General features: G+C 43.1%; 1 protein-coding gene across 1 annotated transcript in view; it reads left to right on the top strand.

Moving 5' to 3' along the window:
* The window catches only part of LOC122542901 (transmembrane protein 87A-like), a 76,622-nt gene that overhangs the window by 46,396 nt on the left and 8,221 nt on the right, over positions 1-22,005 (top strand). Inside the window, exons 13-19 of the mRNA XM_043681036.1 lie at positions 3,510-3,581; positions 8,437-8,545; positions 10,709-10,767; positions 12,303-12,406; positions 13,783-13,856; positions 17,293-17,354; positions 19,864-19,916. Of these exons, the coding sequence (XP_043536971.1) occupies positions 3,510-3,581; positions 8,437-8,545; positions 10,709-10,767; positions 12,303-12,406; positions 13,783-13,856; positions 17,293-17,354; positions 19,864-19,916 (533 nt within the window). The remainder of the gene's footprint in view (positions 1-3,509; positions 3,582-8,436; positions 8,546-10,708; positions 10,768-12,302; positions 12,407-13,782; positions 13,857-17,292; positions 17,355-19,863; positions 19,917-22,005) is intronic.

Here is a 22,005-nt window from a genome sequence, read left to right on the forward strand (position 1 = left end):
CGCTCTCGCACGCTCTCGCTCTCGCACGCTCTCGCTCTCGCACGCTCTCGCTCTCGCACGCTCTCGCTCTCGCACGCTCTCGCTCTCGCACGCTCTCGCTCTCGCACGCTCTCGCTCTCGCACGCTCTCGCTCTCGCACGCTCTCGCTCTCGCACGCTCTCGCTCTCGCACGCTCTCGCTCTCGCACGCTCTCGCTCTCGCACGCTCTCGCTCTCGCACGCTCTCGCTCTCGCACGCTCTCGCTCTCGCACGCTCTCGCTCTCGCACGCTCTCGCTCTCGCACGCTCTCGCTCTCGCACGCTCTCGCTCTCGCACGCTCTCGCTCTCGCACGCTCTCGCTCTCGCTCTCGCACGCTCTCGCACGCTCTCGCTCTCGCACGCTCTCGCTCTCACGCTCTCGCTCTCGCACGGTCACGTGCTCTCAAGCTCTCGCATGCTCACACGCTCTCACTCTCACACGCATTCGCTCGCTCATGCTCCCCCTTCACGCTTGCACCCATATGCACCTGGTAGTAGTGGAGGGCTGGTTTTCTGACTTGAGGTCTGTGATCAGTGGTGGACCTCTGTTGTTTATATCACCTTTGAATGGTTTGGATAATGATATATTGTTTGATTAGTAAGTTTGCAGATGAAATGAAATTTGAAGGAGTTGTGGATAGTGTGGAAGAATTTCAAAGGACACTGTAGGATTTAGACCAGTTGGAAAGTTAGGCAGAAAAATTGCAGATGGTTTTTAAACTGGGCATGTGTGAGGTGATGGGTTTTGGGCAGTCAAATGCAAGAGGAAAGTTTACAGTAAATGGCAGGACCCTGAGGAGTATTAATATGCAGAGGGATCTTGGGCTCCCTGAAAGGAGCAAAACAAGATGGTAAAGAGAGTATACGGTATATTTGCCTTCATTGGTAGGGCATTGAGTGTTAAAGTTAGTAAGTCATGTTGCAGCTGTCTGAAGCTTTTTGGTGAGGCCAGATTTGGAGGATTGTGTGCAGTTCTGCTTCCCACACCGTAGGAAGGATGTAGAGGCTTCAGAGAGTGTGCAAAAGAGGTTTACCAGGATGTTGTCTGGATTGGAGTGTTTTAGCTACAAGGAGAGATTGGAAAAACTTGCGTTGTTTTTGCAAGAATGTTGGAGGCTGAGGGGTGACCTGGTAAAGGTGTATAAAATTATAATAGTCTTTTTCTCAGAGTGGAAATGTCAAATAAGAGGCAGAATAGGTTTAAGGTGAGAGGCGAAATGTTTAAGGGAGGTAAGTTTTTTGCACAGAGGGTGTTTGGTGCCTGGGGACGTGGTAGAAGTAGATTCATTAGCAAAGTTTAAGAGGCACTTAAACACACGAACAGGCAGCAAATAGAGGGATACAAACAATGTATAGACAAATGGGATTAGTTTACAATGGCATCATAGTCAACACAGACATGGTGGGCCAAAGGGTCTGTTTCTGTGCTGTACTGTTCTATGTTTGATGGATGCCAAGTTTGAAGGAAGTAGAGAAAAGCTGGTGACAAAGATGGATCTTTCATGCTGCAATAGCTGGTATGCTGCTGATGTACCACAGTAGGATACACTGCAACATGTCAAGTCCTCTTTAACAATAGCAGAAAAGCCTGCAGTTTTAACAAAGAGGATTGATGGGGGCAGAGTGGTAGATATGATCTATATGGACTTCAGTTAGGCGTTCGACAAGGTTCCCCATGGGAGACTGATTAGCAAGTTAGATCTCACGGAATACAGGAAGAACTAGCCATTTGGATACAGAACTGGCTCAAAGGTAGAAGACAGAGGGTGGAGGTGGAGGGTTGTTTTTCAGACCGGAGGCCTGTTACCAGTAGAGTGCCACAGGGATCGCTGCTGGGTCCAGTACTTTTCGTCATTTATATAAATGATTTGGATGCGAACATAAGAGGTATAGTTTATAAGTTTGCAGATGACACCAACATTGGAGGTGTGGTGGAAACCGAAGAGGGTTACCTCAGATTACAACAGGATCTTAATCAGATGGGCTGAGAAGTGGCAGATGGAGTTTAATTTCGATAAATGCAAGGTACTGCATTTTGGGAAAGCAAATCTTAGCAGGACTTATACACTTGATGGTAAGGTGCTAGGGAATGTTGCTGAATAAAGAGACCTTGGAGTGCAGGTTCATAGCTCCTTGAAAGTGGAGTCGCAGGTAGATAGGATAGTGAAGACGGCGTTTGGTATGCTTTCCTTTACTGGTCAGAGTTCTGAGTACAGGAGTTGGGAGGTCATGTTGCGGCTGTACAGGTGTTTGGTTAGGCCACTGTTGGAATATTGCGTGCAATTCTGGTCTCCTTCCTATCGGAAAGCTGTTGTGAAACTTGAAAGGGTTCAGAAAAGATTTACAAGGATGTTGCCAGGGTTGAAGGATTTGAGCTACAGGGAGAGGCTGAACAGGTTGGGGCTATTTTCCCTGGAGCATCAGAGACTGAGGGGTGACCTTATAGAGGTTTACAAAATTGAGGGGCATGGATAGGATAAATAGACAAAGTCTTTTCCCTGGGGTCAGGGAGTTCAGATCTAGAGGACGTAGGTTTAGGGTGAGAGGGGAAAGATATAAAAGAGACCTAAGGGACAACCTTTTCACACAGAGGGTGGTACGTGTATGGAATGAGCTCCAGTGGAAGTGGTGGAGGCTGGTACAATTGCAACATTTAAAAGGCATTTAGATGGGTATATGAATAGGAAGGGTTTAGAGGGATATAGGCCAGGTGCTGGCAGATGGGACTAGATTGGGTGGTATATCTGGTTGGCATGGACGGGTTAGACCGAAGGGTCTGTTTCTGTGCTGTACGTCTCTATGACTGTAAGGGCAGAAGCAGCAGGTACATGGGAATGCCCACCTCCTAACCTTGCCTCCAGGACTGTCACTGTGCGGCTTGGACAAAACCACATTCATTACTTGAACTACAGAAGCTCTAAAAGAAAGCCTCCCCACCACTTTCTGTCAGGCAAGTAGGACCGAGCAGTACCTGCATTCAATTAACCTTATTTAGGGGCTGCACTTGGATTATGTGAGATCGGGAAGGGAGAATGTTTGCAAGGTGAATGATGGTATTGCTGCTGTGTGGAACTCTTCCAGCTATATGTAAAGTTCATTATTTGGGGCACTTGAGCTGTTTGTAACTTTTCTTCTCTGGATTTTGCAGTTTTCAATATCAAACTTCACTGCTGCGGGTATGTGCTGAAGGCTGACTGTTTTGTGCAGCTTCAAGTTTTTAACTTGGTTATGGTATCATTAGAAACCTGCCTCCAGTTTAAAAAAAAATCATGTATACAGAGATTTATTGATCCAGTATGCATTGTCCTCCATCAGTGTTAACTAGCCTCTGCCAGTCCACTATGAAAGTGCTAAGCTTCGCTATTGCACTTTCTGTTGTTGCAGTGAGACTCGGGAGGTTTGTCTGCAGCTAATACATTTTATCCAGTGTATGATATAGGATTCATTATGATGCTATACTAGTTATGTTAATGAATGATGTTCCTCCTTAGGAGCGCTCTACGGCAGCCATGACCATCTGTGAGATTTCTCTTGCGTTGATAGACTCCTGTATTGTATGGTGGATATCCTTTTTGCTCGCATTTCCTCCCATGAGGTTCTTACTAGCTTCTGATAAGTATTGTCATTCAAACACAGTATGGTGACTGGTGAAAACCTGTTCAATTATTTCTGTTCCTAAATGTGCAATCTGATCTTCTGGCCAGAAGTGGTAATTAATCTAAGAGGTGTGATTGCCTTCTGAAACACTGTAGTAATTCCCCCTGTCCCTGATGTGTCGCAGTGTTTGAAACTCAGGCTCCAGCTCATCATCTTTGAGGTAGAGTTCCTCAAGCAACCAACACTTGCTACAAATGTGATCTGTGAACTACAGTGAGACCACCATCTCCCATGTCATGCAGTTCCAATGCATCGCCTTGTGTGGTATCTGAATTTTAATTACTTATTTTGATTTTCAAACATTTCATACTAGTTTTTAGTTTGTAGCCTGTAAATATTTTCCATCTTTACCTTCAGTCTGAAAGTAATTTATTATAGTCATATATAGAGCTATCACTGGCCAGTGAACTTGAGTTTACCCGTGAACTCATCCTGTTGTGCTGGACCCCGGATCCTAGACTTCCCTTTATCCTATTGAAAGAGACCTTTGAAGCAATGAGCCAAAAAAGCCCGATCAAAACGAACCTCTCACCCTCTGTACTGAATTCCCATGCTGCTTCCAAATCCCCCGAGCGATATACTCACCCTAGCTGTGTCTCGTTTTAGATGTGATCTGTCTTTCCTGAGCATGATCCACCTCCATGCCTTCGACACTCCCAGGTGATCCTTCCTCTCAAGGAGGCAGGGTGGAACCAGCTGAAATGTTTGGAGGAATATGAGCCAAATGCAGGCTAGTGGGATTGTGCTTTAATTTGGGAACATCATTGACATGGACTAGATGGACTAAAGGGTCTGTTTCCATGCTGTATGACTGTAAGTGGAATCCCAGTTACACTGTAGAAACTCAAAGTGCAGGGACTTCCACAATTCACTCAATAAAGCTTTACTCAAAAGGCTAATATTTAACTTCACATCTTGGGGACGGATTGCAAAATGACTTTGTGATTGATGTGTGTGTTGGGACTGGGAATGGAGGGATGGTGTCATTGTCACATGGGAGATGATGAGATGTCAGTGTTGCACTTAGACGAGGTGTGGGTACTGTTAGTGTTGTACACTTGAGGTGAGGTGAGGTGACTGCATGACATGAGGATGAATGGAGTGCTGCAAAGGGGATTAAAGTTTCAAATTTCTAGCAGTGGCATCTGTTCAAAAGATCTATGCAAATTGGTGAATTTTGTTTCTGTGAAATGATGAGGTGCATTTGAATTTGAGCTGGCTTCAAAGGAAACAGGAAACAGATTAAATAAGTTGAGTGGAGAGAATGGTAGGTGAAATTTAATCAGTAATTGTAAAATGGAATAATCAGGGTTGAAGTGAACTGAATAAATCTGCAACATCGTTGTAGTCAACAGAATGCTAATTTTTATTTTAGAGACCTTGCAGCCAAAAATGGGTCTTTTGACTGACTAGTCCTAGCTATGCTTATCCTCCACTAGAGCTAATCACTTAATTTAATCCTATCAGTGTAGCCCTAATCACTTCAACTGTACTCGACCCTAACCATATCACATGTTTTACTTAGTGTCTGGAAAAGGAAGTTAAAAACAGTTAAGTACAATAGAGGAAGTCCTATAGATCACCTTGAATATTGCATATATTTGTATTCCTCAAATGATAGCAGTAAATCATAGAGGGGGTGTGCAAGATATTTGCAGCAGAGTAGCAGCAGTATGTATTATCTACAAGATGCGCTGCAGATATTCACCAGGGCTCCTTAAATAGCACCTTCCCAAAACACAACTGCTATCATCTGGAAAGGCAAGGACAGCAGATATGAGAATGTCACCACCTGCATGCCACCCTCCGACTCTCTCACCATTCCAATTTGGAAATCTGTCACCGTCCCTTCAGCATCACTGGGTCAAAATCTTGGAGCTCCCTCCCTCATGGCATTGAAGACCAGATGGGTTGTCGTAGTTCATCAGAGACAGCTCAAAAAAAATGAACCTAACTTCAGCTTTCAAAGAGCAAAATCTGTGACAGTACTGCAGAATGGTCTTGTGTCTTATTGGGGTCGGGAGTGTGGTGCTGGAAAAGCACAGCAGGTCAGGCAGCGTCCGGGGAGCGGGACAGTTGATGTTTCGGGCAAGAGCCCTTCGTTCCTTCATGCCTGTGTTTTTCCAGCATCACACTCTCAACTCTGATCTCCGGCATCTGCAGTCCTCACTTTCTCCTTGTGTCTTATTGGCACTGACGCACAAGGTTCCAGCACAACATTGCTGAATCAGTAGTGACAGCACCAGAATTTGACAAATGCAGTGAAATATTGAGACCACTTTGCTTTCAGAATGGCTGCTCCTGAAGAGGGATGGGATTCTTGCCTGCTGTGTGCAATATGTGTTGTGTTTGCCCCAGCTTCTGTATACCCCATGTACCTTTCTGTTTGTGAGAATGAATCAGGATGATGAAGTGCTGCTGGCTGCCATTCCCCTTGCTCTGCTTGACTCTTCAGCCTACTGGTGAATTTCCTGTTGTTGCCTGATAGTCATGTTGAGCCTGCTAGAGAAAAAAATAATTTTGTTGGCTTTTTTCCAAAGAATTTAGTACTCTTTCTAAAAAAATCTTAAATGTCAATGCCCAAAAATGGCTTCCAGCATTAAGAATTTATCTTCTGTAAATCCAACAATCTAACTAGAGACCTTTTTCAGACAATATTGAGTTTTTTCAAACCTTGATTTGAAGGCAGCCTTTATTAGTCAGTGTGTTGAGTATAGGAGTTGGGGTGTCACGTTGCGGCTGTGCAAGACATTAGATAGGCCACTTTTGATCTCCTTGCTGTAGAGAAGATGTTAAATTTGAAAGGGTGCAGAAAAGATTTCCAAGGATGTTGCTGGGTTTGGAGGGTTTGAGCTATAGGGAGAGGCTGAACAGGCTGGGGCTGTTTTCCCTGGAGCGTTGGAGGCTGAGGAGTGACCTTATAGAGGTTTATAAAATCATAAGGGGCATGGATAGGATAAATAGACGAAGTCTGTTCCCTGGGGTGGGGGAGTCCAGAACTAGAGGGGATAGGTTCAAAGTGAGAGGAGGAAAAATTTAAAAAGAACCTAAGGGGCAACCTTTTAACACCGAGGGTGATGCATGTATGGAGCATACTGCCAGAAAATGCTGGTACAATTAAGACATTTAAAAGGCATCTGGATGGGTGCATAAATAGGAAGGATTTGGAGGGATTAAGGGCCAAATGCTGGCAAGTAGGACTGGATTAATTTAGGATGCCTGATGGGCATAGGCGAGTTGGACCGAAAGGTCTGTTTCTGTGATGTACAAGCTTTTGACTCAGTGACTTATCGCTTCCAATTGTCAAAGATTTGAAGGGTGCCATTAAAGGGGCACATATTACTTAGTACTGTTTAAGTTATTAGCTGTTCCATCCAACAAAACTTGTATTTTCTTCATGATGTTGGGTTTCAAGCCTAGCCTTAACAGTCTGAAGCAATTTTCCATGGAAATTGTGACAAGCCACCGCAGATCAATGTGGGGTTCAGTCATATTACTCAGTTTGCAGTGGCAGCTTCAAGGCACTGCTGTTGGCTGCTAGACTGAGAAAATCCATCTTTAATCTTAAGCTTGGTATATTCAAATGATTGAACGGTAGACAGTGTATCTTGAATAAATTTTGCAGATTCAGAGATTGAAGACCAAAGCAGCTTAGGCTTCTGTTGTTTGCCATTAAGACACTTAGCCAGAATGGTGGAATGTAAAGTATTAATGTTGACTGCCCTGCAGCTAAGGCGGATAATGAGGGGAGGCAAGCAAGTTTCTCAGAGATTCGAGTGACAAGGAGATTCCGTGGGAGTCATCCCTCACCCAGGGGCTGTTCAGAGCATTTTGTTCAACTTCTTGGTCCTTAAAAAAAAAATTAAGTCAAAATGGGTCTGAGTATTCCTTTCATTTACTTAGGGCAAACAGAAATAGTACTTAAACATTAAGACATCCAAAAGTCCAAGAAAGCACTTTCTTTGTACTCGTCCTTTTGGTATTGGTTAAACTATGTTGTGAAATATTCCCAGCAAAGAGGGCTTCGTAAAGGTCACACTGTACATTGGTGGGTGCCTTGCGTCATTTTGGCGAATCTGGGAAAAACGGTGAGATTTTTGAGTTTCACTTCGATTAACCTCACTCACTGTTCAGAAATTAGGAAGCAAGCTTTCAGAGAAACACTGCTGTGGGAAAGAGACCTGTTTGTTTATTATGCACTCCTACACCAGTCTCTCCCACCAGATCGAGCTGCAGTAATGCCACTTTATGTTAAATGCTGTGATTTACATCAATATCTAATTATGGTAAATCAGTGTTTTCAGAATAATGATTTGTGGGTCAAATGTCCCACTTTTTAGTGGAATCCCCTACACTTGCCTTTTGTTTTTTAAGATTACAGTTCAGGAATTACCACCACTTAATGTGATGGAATCTTTCCTTTACCTTTTCTCTCTCACTCCATTTATGGTCCTGGTGTTTTGAAAATAGCGTAAGTCACCAAGTTTTAAAAAAAAAAATCCTCTCAGCTTCCCGGATTCCCAGAGTAACGAGTTCATACTTACACTGAATTGGTTTTCAACTCCGAACTTTCCAGACCTTTCCCTACAATGAGCCTTTCACAAATGAGTGCTCTTCATGAATGGATACGCCATGTTCGGTTGCGAGCTGGTTATATTCTCTTCACAAACATTTTGCTGTAACTCAGATGAGGGACCCACCCAACCAAAAAAAACGTGGAATTTCATTGAGAAAAAGATTATTTTCCTTGACCATCCACACATTTTTGTGAGCCTGTCACAGACGATGAAGCAACTGAAACTCCGCAGAAGTCTGGTGAAACTCTCGTTGTACCGACACTTCACCAATACTTTAATCTTTGCTGTTTTTGGTAAGTCTTCCATTCTTACACAATATTAAATAGTGTGTGTTTGGGAGTGGTGACGAGCAATGTTTGCAAGGTGTGAAAATAGCTTGCTTGAAATGCAGATTTCCACCTCCATGCTCTATTATCTTCAGCAGTTGTGCAGTTCTTTTAATCAATATTGGAAATTACAGGCAACTTGGTTCTCATTATGAATCAAGCTTTGACCTAATGTTCTAGTTAGTATTTAAGAAATCGGGAGTTGTGTCTCCAAGATAGCTGTCAACACAAAGCTAGCTGAGAGTGTATATTGTGAGGGCATGTTTTGCAAAGAGATATAAATTAGTTAGAGTTGACAACAAGGTGACAAGTGGAGGTATAATCTCGAGACCTGCAGTTATTCACTTTGGCTATAATAGTTGAAAAGCAGACTATTTTTAAAAAGCATGAAATTTCTCATTGTTGCTTAGAGACCTGAGTGTACTTTGACATGGCAGATAAAGCTACTGAGAATTTGGATGGTTATGGCATGTTTAACTTTACTGCAAGGTTCTGGACTACAAGAGCAAGGAAGCCTTGCAGCAATTATATATGGTTTTGGTGAGACCACACGATGGATTTACTGTGTGTAGCTGTGGTCTCCAAACCTACAAATGTACTCTGCTTGAAGGCAGGGTAAGTTCACGAGGTTGATTCCTGGGACAATAAGGTTGTCTTATGATGAGAGACTAAGGGCAGTGCTGTGGAGTTTAGAAGAAAGAGGGAATTTAATTGAATCATGCAGAGTTTTTCAGGGGCTTGTTAGAGCAGACACTGATTATTTCCTCTGGGGAAACATAATCTCAAGATAAGGATCTAATATTTAGGACTGCAGTTGGAAGTTGGAGATGGTTGTGGATGCTCTGTTGTTGAGTATATGATGGCAGAGAGAGATTTTTTGATCTGTAAAAATTAGAGATATGGGGACTGAAATTGTAGCATCAGCAGTAATTGTGTCTGGTGCAGCAGGTTGGAGAAGCCATGCAACCTATTCAAATTCGCTTAGTTTTGCACTGCATGGCACAGATATGCATCTTAGCTTGATCCCCAATCTCTGCAAATATCAGTGATGTGACTCAATGATCTAATTTGACATTTAGTGGCCTTGGCTTGGAAGAGGCAGATTCAGCCACAGTTCCATTTCTGAATGCCATGGAGGGATTCCAGCTGGATAGTTTGTAACCCCTATCTTGACTTTGGCTGCAATACCTGCTTGCAGGAAGATCCTTGCTAGCTCTCACCACCCTTTATTAGTTTACTCAGATGAGCCTTGTGATTGAGCTCAAAGAGGCCTGTCTTTACCCCAGAGTACTTGCATTGAGGAGAGATGATGAGCACGCCAGTTACATTTCTCATATTCCAGCATATTATTGTGTTACTTGTGATTGTTTTAAATTGACCCCAAAGCAGTCAAATTTGGTGCACAATTTTCCCTCAAAAAGTTGTAACCTGTGTTATGCAGAAGTTTTATAGGTTTGTGGGGTTTTAGTATTAGGACTCTCAGATAAGGTAAAAGAGTAGAATTACATCGTCAACCTGCAGTTTATAACATATTCATACGTTGCCAGGTGAGATTCCAGACTTAAAGGCCCATTACAGCTTATTTTAGAATGGGGATTAAAATGTTGCCCCAAACCCTGTGCATACTGCAAGTTCAGCAGACTGGCTCAGAGAGAACAGAAGTCTCGTCCAAACTGTTACTCATAAATATGTTTGAGAGTAAATCCTTCTCCAACAGCATCACGGTTTTGTTTTCCGCTTGTTTACCAGGCTTCTGGTAGATTTGGAGAATGAGGCTTCATTTCTGGCAGTGTTAGCGCTCGCTCTCAGTCTTGGAGCGTAGATATCATTGGTAGAGGGATGTAACAGATAAGCCACCTGCCCAGTAATTTGGGAAATAGTTTGTGAGCCATTGAGTCCTTGACAAGGACGCCTTGAGGATCCCAACATTTCGGATGGGGGTTAGAAAGGCAGAAAGTGATGTACAAGATTTGTGTGTGGGTTTTTCCTAGGGTCATTCGTGTCTTCAGAAACATTTTCAAGTCGAAATTTTGATCTCCCATTTCTTCTTTGTCTTTTCTTTGGCTTGTTGTAAATGGAAAGTTTGCTTTAATGGTAACTGCATCACAGGTGTTTGTGTTCTTTCCTCAGCTTCAGTGATTTTTATTATCTGGGTGACTATGACATTCAGGTTTCCAGCCTGTCAGTTGGTGAGTAAATATCTCGTTGCACTGTTTGTGTAGTTAGTGTCAGCTTCCCTTGTGTTTCTGACTGATTGTTCTCCAGTAAGGGCAGGAAGCCTATTTATAAGGCTCCATGAATTATTACCAGTGAATATTTGCTAATGATGCATCAGGCCACTGCAGCCAACTTAATAAAGGATTTGCACTGCATGGCACAGATTTAGCCAACAATAGAACTTCAACACCATTTAGCCAACAATAGAACTTATGTAATATCTTCCGGTCTGTTTTTCCTGACCCCACTGCTTTTCTGTGCAGGTATCATCAGTCCTCAGAAGGGTTTCAGTTCTACTAGTTTATCAGACACATTCAATTGGTGGTAGAGGCTCTTCTGATCTGAACGTCATGGGTTCAAACCCACTTGATGGTTTAAACACATGATCCAAGTTGACACTTTCGAGGTGGTGCTGAAGATGATCTCTGTTTAATGGAGGTGGCGTCCACAAGTTTTAAACGTTTGCAACAAAAACTTCCAGCTCGGCGAACAGAACCACAGTCAAATCCTAATCACTTTCTGTATTAAATCTAAAAAAGACCACATTTTGTTGAAACTTTCCTTGCATTCATCAGGGCAGCCTGCAAGAATTATCAAAGTAAAGGGAATTATTATGATTTTTGTCATAACGTTTGTTGAATAACCCTGAGTGTGCAAAGAAGTCTGCTGCCAATCAGTTTTGAACTGCCAGTTGACTCTGCAGCATGAACTGGAAGCACCATATATTAATGCACAGATCTATGTTCTTTACAGGGAGAAGGAATGTGCATGCATTCTGCTTGTTTCAAAACAGGTAACAGGAATTTGCAGGCTTATTTCTCGGGCAGTATTCTAACCAGTCGAGAGTCAAACTGCCTGATTTGAAATCCAAACAAAATCTGACAGTCAACAGTTGACGTATATTAATTGATGCATTCTTATGGCAATCCTTCTACTTAATCAGTCCACGTGCCAACGAAGTGGCACTCTGTTCTCTTAAGTATAAATGTTGGCTTTCTCCTTCACTGGTATTCTTGCAAATTGCCCTGATCGTGCAAAATTAAAAGTGGGATAGTTCTTACTGTACGATAACTATTCCAGCAAAACAAAGTGAGCCAAACTGCAGAGGCACCAACACATCCATAATCTTCTAGGATTATCCGATGAGTGAGTCAGAGGTTAGGCAGATTTGCCTTGGCCAATCAGAGATAATGTGCTTCGTTTAAAATTAACTGTTATAATTGTCTGGTGCATTCATCATGACAATGTATCTGCCAATTGGAGTTTGCTGATTTACTGTTTTGATTCCTCTTTGGTATTCATGCAAAATATCCTGATGAGTGCATGACTAAAAGCTTTGACCCACTGTCTTTTATCAGCAAATCTTAAAATAAATTAACTGGCTGTGCTTTGTTTGCACGTGGCACTTGAGGCAGGATGCCCATTGCACTTACCAAGTCTTTGTCATGACCTGTCTGAGTCTTGCAGTGCACTCCGTAAACAAGGCTTTATTTGTTTTTGGACCCAGGATTGGAGGGAGCAGTGGATAGAGGATGCATTCTGGCGGTTTCTTTTCTCCGTTTTACTGCTTGTCATAATGTTCTTGTGGAGGCCGTCTACAAATAACCAGAGGTATGCTCCCTGTTATCCATTGTGCAAGGTCTTGTCACTAGCGCATTGAGTATCTGTACTCCGGGGGGAAAACAAGACCACACAAATATTGATACGGTTTAACGGGAGATTTAAAAACCTTGCGTGACATTCTGAATTTATTCCCCCCCCCCCCCCGGTTTGCATCAATCTCCACCCTTGATCTACACTGTACCAGAAACAAATTCATATTGGAATCAAAATCTGCACAGATTAGAGTTCCTTCACAGTTTAACTGCAAACTGTATAAAGACTTCAATCACTGTTTGAACTGACACCCTTTCGAATGCACCCAACCAAGTTTTTAAGCTGCCTTCTTCAGTTAGCGATGCATCTCATGATGTTATGGAGGTTTGCAGCATGAAACAGGCTCTTCAGTCCAACCTGTCCATGCCGCCCGGGTTTTTTTTCAATTTGCCTGCGTTTGGTCCATATCCCTCCATACCTATCCCATCCATGTACCTGTCCAAATGTTTCATAAATAACAAAATGGTACTCGCCTCCTCCACTACCCTGTCAGCCCATTCCAGATACTCACCACCCTCTGGGTTAAAAAATTGCCCCACAGGACATTTTTGTATCTCTTTCCTCTCACCTTAAACCTGTGCTGTCTAGTTTTAGACTCCTTTACCATGGGGGAGAAACTGTTGGCTATCTACCTTATCTATGCTTCTAATGATTTTGCAGATCTCTATAAGGTCATCCCTCAGTCTCTTAGGCTCCAGGTGAAAATGTCCCAGCCTATCCAGCTCTCCCCATAACTCAAACCTTCTCGTCCAGGTAGCGTCCTGGTAAATCTTTTCTGCACTTTTTCTAGTTTGATAATATCCTTTCTATAGTGAGGTGACCAGGACGGCACACAGTACTCCAAATGTGGCCTTGTCAATGCTCTGATCAGCGTTTGCAGAGGACATTTACCAGAATGTTACCATCGTTAAAGGATTTGGTTCACTGGAGAAAAGAGACATTGGGGTAATCCTTAAAACCAGAAAGTTTGCATGGAAATCTAATTGAGGGATTTGAAATACTGAAACTAAAACCAAAACTGTTTCCCCTGACAAGGGTCGAACCAGAGTACAGATTTAAGGGAAAAGGTCACTGGAGGGAGATGTCCTGAATGTGCTGCTTGAAAGTTTGATGGAAGCAGTTTAAGTGATAACTCCATCAAAGTATTTTGGATAAACACTTGGAAAGAAATAATTTGCAGAGCTTTTAGGAGAAAACAGGGAGGAAGAGTCGATTGGTTTGCTGTTTGTGAGCTGATGCAGATATGCTGAGTCCAGTCTTCCATGCTGTGATTTTCTGTACGTGTGAAGTTACAGGTTTCCGTGATATTGCCATCCTTTATTGTTTTGCAGATATTCTTATTCTCCATTGGTAGATGAAGTTGATGATGAAGAGGAAGAGGAACAGTTGATCAGTGAGGCTTTTGGTGAGTTTGGCTGTTAATACGTCAAGGCACACAGGATAAATCTATAGTTACTCATTTTCCTTTCATGGCCTTGGTGTCTCAAAGCACCAAAGACCAATGCTGTAATTGATGTAGTTTCTTTTGTAGAGTTGGGAATCATAATATCTTGAGGTCACAAAAGATGCTGTATAAATGCTGCTGTTACCTTTCTTTAATTTTCTCTTACATTCTTAAAAATTAATGAAATCCGAGGGACTCGCCTAGGAAATAACAATATTATGCTAAGTCCTGTTAATTTTGTAACGTCGTCCTTTCTAACTTGGACCAAAATTGGAAAGTCTGTCTACAGTCTAGCCAAGTCGGTAGGATACAATTCCATGATTATGACTACAGAAACCACTATCACTGTCCCTGGATATATCCTGTCCCAACAGCAGGGCAGGCTCACCAGAGGTAACCGAACAATGGTATACAGTCAGGAATGACCCTGGATGTCCTCAACATTTGCTCTGGACCCCACAACGTCTTACATCTTCAGGTCAAACATGGGTAAGACAACATACTGTCACATGCTGTTGCTCTGCACCCCTTTCCAAAGTTGATGAATTAATACTCCTCTACGTTGAACACCCTTTGGAGACATCTTTGAGGAGGAAAGGTCACAGAATGTACTTTGGGTGGGGGACTTCAGTATTCATCTCCAAGTTGGCCCAACTGATCAAGCTGTTTGAGTCTGAAAGAACCTATCTGCTAGACCTGGCCTATGGCAGGTGATGAGCGAAGTGTATTCTTGATCTCATCCTCACCAGTCTACGTAGCAGATCCTACTATCATGAGAGTGCTGGTGAAAGTGATCATTACACAATCTTTGTCGCGATAAAGTACTGCCTTCACAATGATAATGCATCATGTTGTATTGCATTATCACTATGCTAAATGGGACGGACTTCAAACAGATTTGACAACTCAAAACGGAGCATCCACGATGCAGTGCAAGTCATAAGAACTTGCAACCTCACAACCCAGCAGATCACTGTTCTGCCGTTACCACGAAGCTGGGAGATCAGCTCTGGTTGAATGAAGGGAACAGGTGGGCATATCAAGAGCAGCAGCAAGCATTCCTAAAACTGAGGCAAGCTGGGGAAACTACAGCACTGCAAAGGCTAAGGACCCTGAAAGCATAATATGAAAGGCTTTGTACTTAACAACTGTTTGTGCCCCTTATTAAACTGTTCCATCATCTTGATTTAGACCTGTGTCACCATTCCTTCCCTATCCATGTGTCAAAATCTTGCATCTCCCTTGCATCATTCCAACAATGTGGAAAATTGTTCAGGTGTGTCCTTTCTGCAAAAATACAGGACAAATCCAAAGTGGCCAGTGTTACGGACCAGGCTAGATTCCTCAAAACATTTCAAGAATGTAACCCAGACCCTAACTTTGCTCGTTGTTTTCAGCAGGTGTAGAGTGGATATTCCAGGAGAGATGCAGCTGGACCAACCACTTAGTTTCAAACAAAACAGAATTTATTGACAAGATTACTGAATGAAACAAACAAAAGAGAACTGAATAACTTAAACTGTCTGAAAACCCAGCAGATCATCCCAACTTAATGATGCTGTTCCAAATACTTGCAACAATCCCCATAAACCCCCCTGGGCACAAAAAGTTAAATCAAACATGGTCTTGAAGGAGAGATGTGAGAGAGTACCAACATAGATCTTCTTCTTTCGGTCCAGCAGCCTCAGAACACTACTGTGCTAAAACCAGAGAAAAGCTGAGCTGGGAGAAGTGGCCGCTCCCCTTTCATTGTACAAATGTGTTTTTTTTTAACTTGAAAGCCTTCTACCTGAAGGTAGTAGTATCTGTTAGCTATGATCAAATTAGCTCTTAAACCCTTCACAGACTCCGAAAAGTCTAAGTTGTCTTTTATTACCTCCCTGAAAGAAACCAAAGGGCAATGTAACCTTGTTTAAAGGAGCAGCATCATCTCAACCAGTACTGCCCTCAAGTCTAATCGATCATCAGTAAAGTCACAGAAGAAGTATTTAGATTAGATTAGATTAGATTACTTAGTGTGGCTCAGGCCCTTCCGCCCAACAAGTCCACACTGATGCCTCTGAAGAGCAACCACCCAGACCCATTCTCCTACATTTACTACTTCACCTAACACTGCAGGCAATTTAGCATGGCCAATTCACCCTTACCTGCACATTTTTTGGACTGTGGGAGGAAACTGGAGAACTCGGAGGAAACCCACGCAGACACGGGGAGAATGTGCAAACTCCACACAGACAGTCGCCTGAGGCGTGAATTGAACCCGGGTCTCTGACGCTGTGAAGCCGCAGTGCTAACCACTGAGCCACCATGCCGCCCAGGTAATCACTAATGCAGTGGCAATTGCAGAGAAATAAACTACTTCCAGACATTCTGAGGAAGGGTCACTCTGATTTCCATCAACAGATGCTGCCAGACCTGTTGAGCTTTTCAAGCAACATCTGTTTCTGACATTCAGTTTGTGTTCTGCGAGGGCCATTGGGCTCTTTACCTCATTACAGCCTTGATTCAAATGCAGACAAAAGATAAATTCCAGTGTAGAGGGGCCAGTCATGACCCTGTCAGCAAGACTGCATTTGACTGAATGTGGCATCAAGGGCCCTAGCAGAGCGAGAGTCAGTAGGAATCTAGGGAAAATTGTTCACGAGTTGAAATCCTATCGAGGACAAAGGACAATGATTGTGGCTATTGGAGGTCATTCATTTTAGTAGAAGGACTGCAGGAGTTGCTCAGGGTGTGTTCTTTTTTAATTCATTCAGAGGATGTGGACATTGCTGCCCAGGCCAGCATTTACTGCCAAGCCCTAGGGGGGCAATAAAAAGTCAACCACTGGGTCAGCAGTAACAGGTAAAACAGATAAGGGCAGCGGAATTTCTTCACTACAGTGAACTGGAGTAGTGAATCAAGTGGGTTTTTCCAACAATCAGCAACAGTTTCATGGTCATTATTAGACTGTTAGTTCCAGATTTTTCTTGAATTCAGTTTCCACTGACTGCCATGGTGGGATTTGAACTTGGGTTCTCAGAAACATTGCGTTGGTCTCTGGATTGTCTTACAATAGTGAGAACACTTGAATTGTTCATTACCAGTGAAGTACTTTTTGGACATTAAGGGCTTGGAAAGGGTTCTAGGGTGTAAGTCTTTAATTTTCAATCATGGTGTGTCCATGAAATGCAATGCCTAACAAATAACCCTCACTGCCAGTTACTAATGAGATTGCTAAGCAATTACATGTTTGAAATGATTTGCTCACGACTGTTGATTTACCCAAGAGGGACAACAGTTCATAAATTTAAGCTGTTGAGTATGGTTTCTGCATTGCGTACAACACATTACTCTGCGTTCACTATCTTCAATTCTTTGGCACCATTAATGCTTTAATTATTTCTTCTATCTTCAGAGGGAATGAAGATAAGACCCATAAAATCAGAGTCTAATGGCACAGTCAAACCCAACAAAATGGTGAGTGAGTTTTCATTGTTGCTACCCAGTGCAAAAAACTTTTGCTTTATCAGCTTGACCTTTGCTGTTGGTGTTCTCCCTTTGAGACAACTTCAGACTTTAACACTGCTTGCTTGTAACTCAAGGGGGAAAAAAAAACATGGTTAGTCCATTTTAACTATATGAAATCTTGGGACCACTATTCTGAGAATTGGTGACAACAGCATCATGTTGAATCTGTGCATGTGTCCACCAGTCTCTGTGAGCTTAATGTTTCCAATTGAGTGTAAAAGGAATCAATCTGCACAGTTTCTGTGGGTGAATGCAAAACAGTGAGTGTGCTCCTGATATTCCACCATTTGGGGGCAAGACTTCCTCTGTTCACTATGCATTAGCGAGGTAAATGTGGGGTTAAAAAGAAATGTTCTTTATTTTCTTATTTTGAAATAAATTAAAATGCTAATTCAAACACAGACATTCTTAGGATTTCTTAGAAAATAAGATTCAGCCAAAATCTTCCTGTGCTGCCTGTAATGCTTTTAATATGCAGTTCTGGAGCATGCCTCATCTGCCCTCTCCATCATCAAACACTTAAGTCTATTTGTGACAATATACCATTATTGATCCAGCTTTTCCACGTTGATAATTCAAACCTGTATTAGTGTAAATAGGCTCAGTGGCTACACAGGTACAGCCATTCCTGAACTTTAAGAAGGCACTGTTACTTTTGCAAGATTGATGATGATGATTTGGTGCTTATTAGGCTGGCCAGCTTACAAATAGCTGAAGCCAGGGAGCTGTGAAAAAAGCATAGGGGAGCAAACAGTCTGTTCAGTTGGGCCTATTTGTTGCTCTGGGTACCTTCACATCCTGGATCTTGGTGTTACTCCCTGCAACCTGCCACACTACAGAGACTAGCATCCGTACAGAAATGTCAATCAGATGGAAAATAGCTACCAGTTCAATTTCCATGTTAAAACACAACATTGGATTATCAAGTAAAATAAAACCAAGAACTACTGATGCTGGAAATCTGAAAGAAAAACAGGTTGCTGGAGAAACAGCAGGTCTGGCAACATAGTTCAGTAAGGCATTCGACAAAGTTCTGCATGGTAGACTGGCTAGCAAAGTTACAGCAGTGGAATCTAGGGAGAGCTAGCCATTTGAATACAAAATTGGCTTGAAGTTATTATGGAGTGTTGCTTTTCAAACTGGAGGCCTGTCCCCAGTGATGTGCCTCAAGGATTGATGCTGGGTCCACTGCTTTTTGTCATTTATATAAACGATTTGGATGTGAACATAGTATGTATAGTTAGTAAGTTTGCAGATGACCACAAAATTGGTGGTGTAGTGGACAGTGAAGAAGGGTATCTCAGAGTACAATTGGACATTGATCAAATGGGCCAAGGAGTGGCAGACGGAGTTTAATTTAGGTAAATGAGAGGTGTTGCATTTTGGAAAGGCAAATCAGGGTAGGATTTTTATACGAAATGGTCAACTCATTGGGCATTCTGCTGAACTGAAAGGCCTTGGGATGCAGGTTCATAGTTCCTAGAGGTGGCGTTGCAGGTGAACAGGCTAGTGAAGAAAGTGTTTGTCTTTATTGGTTAGTACATTGAGGATAGGAGTTGGACGTCATGTTGCAGCTGTACAGGATATTGGTTAGGCCATTTTAGGAGCAGAGTTCAATTCTGGTCTCCCTGCTATAGGAAAGATGTTGTTCAACTTAAAAGGGTACGGAAGCGATTTACAAACATGTTGCTGGGACAGTGGAGTGTTTGAGCTATAGAGAGTGGCTGAACATGCTGGGACTATATTCCCTGGAGAGGTGGATGCTGAAGGGTGACCTTTATAGAGGTTTATAAAATTATGAGGCACATAGAAAGAATAAATAGGCAAGGTCTTTTTCCCAGGATAGCGGAGTCCAAAAGTAGAGGGTATAGGTTTTTAATGAGAGGGAAGAGATTTAAAAGGGACCTGAGGGGCAAAGTTTTCACTCACACGGTGGTGCGAGTATGGAATGATCTGGCAGAGGAAGTGGTGGAGGCTGATACAATTACAGCATTTTAAAAGGCATCTGGATGGGAATATGAATAGGAAGGGTTTAGAGGGATATGAGTTAAATGCTGGGTGAGATTAATTTCGGATATCCGGTCGGAATGGACGAGTTGGGCCAAAGAGTTCTCTCCATGCTCTACAACTCTGTCTGAGGAGAGAGCAGAGTTGAAGTTTCGGATTCAGTGAAGTGTTCTGAAGCCTCCAACTATATCTGTTTTTGGAGTATCAGATGGTGTCCTGGATTGGAGAGGAATTTCTTGGGGTTTTCTCTGTATTGCCAGACTTAGGAAGACGCGTGATTTTGAAAATGGTGGAGAGAATGTATACATAAACTATCCGAGCTATGTAGAACGTGCTGGCTGAGCTGAAAGACCTTTTTGTTGTTGTAGCCAAACCGATGTAATTGGTGAGCTAATGGGAAGTAAAGATTGCTGACCCCTGTGCTGTAACATGAATATTTGGAATTTTGCAGGATGAAGACCTCAAGTGGGTCGAAGAGAATATCCCAGCCTCACTGACTGATGTGTAAGTCTCTCGAAGCTGATATCCCCACTCCTCCCCAACTGTCCCACCTCTGGTGTTTTGCGATTTCAGAGGGTTACCCATGTTTCTGCAGTTAATCTTTTGAGTCCAATATGACTGTTCAGAACAGCTTAGTTTCTTCAGCCTGTTCTGGAAACATAGTTGAGTCCCACCATAGCAGATTTCAGTTCAATAAAATCTGGAATTAAAAGCTGGCTGTTAGAAAGCTAATGCCAACTCTCTAACCTCTGATAATTGTCGTAGAAATCAATCTGGTTTTACTGATGTCTGTTTAGGGAAGGAAATCTGCCGTCCTCACTTGGTCTGAACTGCGTGTGACTCCAGAGCCACAGCAATATGGTAGACTCCTAACTCTGTGAGAGGGCCTGACCAGTTGAAGGGTGGGCATCAAATACCAATCCCTGCAATCTTTGGAAGAATAAAGAGGAAACATAAATCAAGGCTGACCCACAAAAGTCGCACAGAGGGAGCATTCTGGGGTGTCTGGTCTGAGATGTTAAACCAGGACCCTGTTTGCCACTGTGGGTGTTCTCCTTGATATTTATCTCTCAACCCAACTCATCGCTGATTGTTGGAGTTAAGATTGTGTGTAGTGTTCCCAGTATTACACTACTGATTACACTCGGAAAAATACTTAATTAATTAGCTAGGAATCTGAGGTCATAAAAGGCGTTATATAAATGCGTTGCTTTTACCGTGGCCAGCTATAAGGAGGTCTGAGTCCAAAGAATGGTTTTATTGCTGTTTCTTCATATGAATTTTAAATTTACAGACTCTCCTGCCTGGTTTAGTGGTAATGTACTCATTTTAAACTGACCCTACAGATTGAGCAGTGCCTATTACAGCATTGTGTGCACATTGGTTCTAACCAGTGTAGATCTCAGCTGTATAGACACGAAGGCCTCTGGTTTTAATGCTAATTTTTGTACAGTTGTCTGATCTCAATGTTGTTGAGATGTCGGCATAGATCTCTGTATCCTTGGATATGGAGAAGAAAAATTAACCAAGTGTTCTAGTCCAGGTTGCTGAACAGTACAGAAGATGCATGTATATGAACAGGATTGGACTCGACTGTGATGCCAACCACAGTCAAATAGCCTGCATTGTTCTGTCCAAAATGGGCATTTAGTACTTTGTCGTGATGCTCCACTGTGCCCATGCCTTTACAACACCATCTGAAATGCTGGATGTTATTCAGGTTGTAACTTCCTAGGTTGACAGACATTATACATTTCGACCAAATTTCCATGAAGACAAAGGAAAGAGTTCTCCACTTTAACAAGGGATTGATTAGTCTGTTATTTCTCTACAACTAGATTGTGGAAAAGGTGGCTTGTGGGCCAGAATGTAGTGCACAGAGATTGTGTCTCTAGCCCCAGAGACTTGGTCGAGAGTGTGCTGCTGGAAAAGCACAGCAAGCCAGGCAGCATCCGAGAAGCAAGAGAATCAACGATCAGGAAGGGCTTATCCTGAAGCGTCGATTCTCCTGCTCCTCGGATGCTGCCTGACCTGCTGTACTTTCCCAGCAGCACACTCTCGACTCTGATCTCCAGCATCTGCAGTCCTCACTTTCTCCCAGAGAGTTGGTCCATGATATGCAGAAGAATGGACAAGAAAGTAGATTTGAATACTGCTGGAGAGTTGCTTCTCCAATCACAGGCTGCTGGCTCCCTGCATTTGCCAATGACGCGCTCCTTTAGCAGTCAGCGCGGAGCCTAAGATAGCAGACTGTTTTGGGCAGTGATAAGGAGCAGGACTGACAGCACCAATGTCTGTCTGGGCCAGCTTGGGCAAGGTGGACTGACAATACATCCCAGTGTCCAGTGCAGTGAAAGAATCAAGCTGTGCAGACCCCGAGGTGGAGAACGGGAGTGAACAAGTTGAGGCAGGACAGTAAGTTCGGGACGGCTGGTTTAGTGAGAGTTTGGGAGGAGTGATGGACTGCAGGATGGGGGGAGCCTGGGACATGTGGTGGAGAGAGAGAGGGGACGCGGGGCGTGTGTAGTGGAGGAGGGGTGCACGGGGCGTGTGTGGTGGAGGGGAGGGTGCACGGGCGTGTGTGGTGGAGGGG

Source organism: Chiloscyllium plagiosum, chromosome 41 (assembly GCF_004010195.1).
Source record: "Chiloscyllium plagiosum isolate BGI_BamShark_2017 chromosome 41, ASM401019v2, whole genome shotgun sequence".
In the NCBI taxonomy this organism is placed as follows: domain Eukaryota; kingdom Metazoa; phylum Chordata; class Chondrichthyes; order Orectolobiformes; family Hemiscylliidae; genus Chiloscyllium; species Chiloscyllium plagiosum.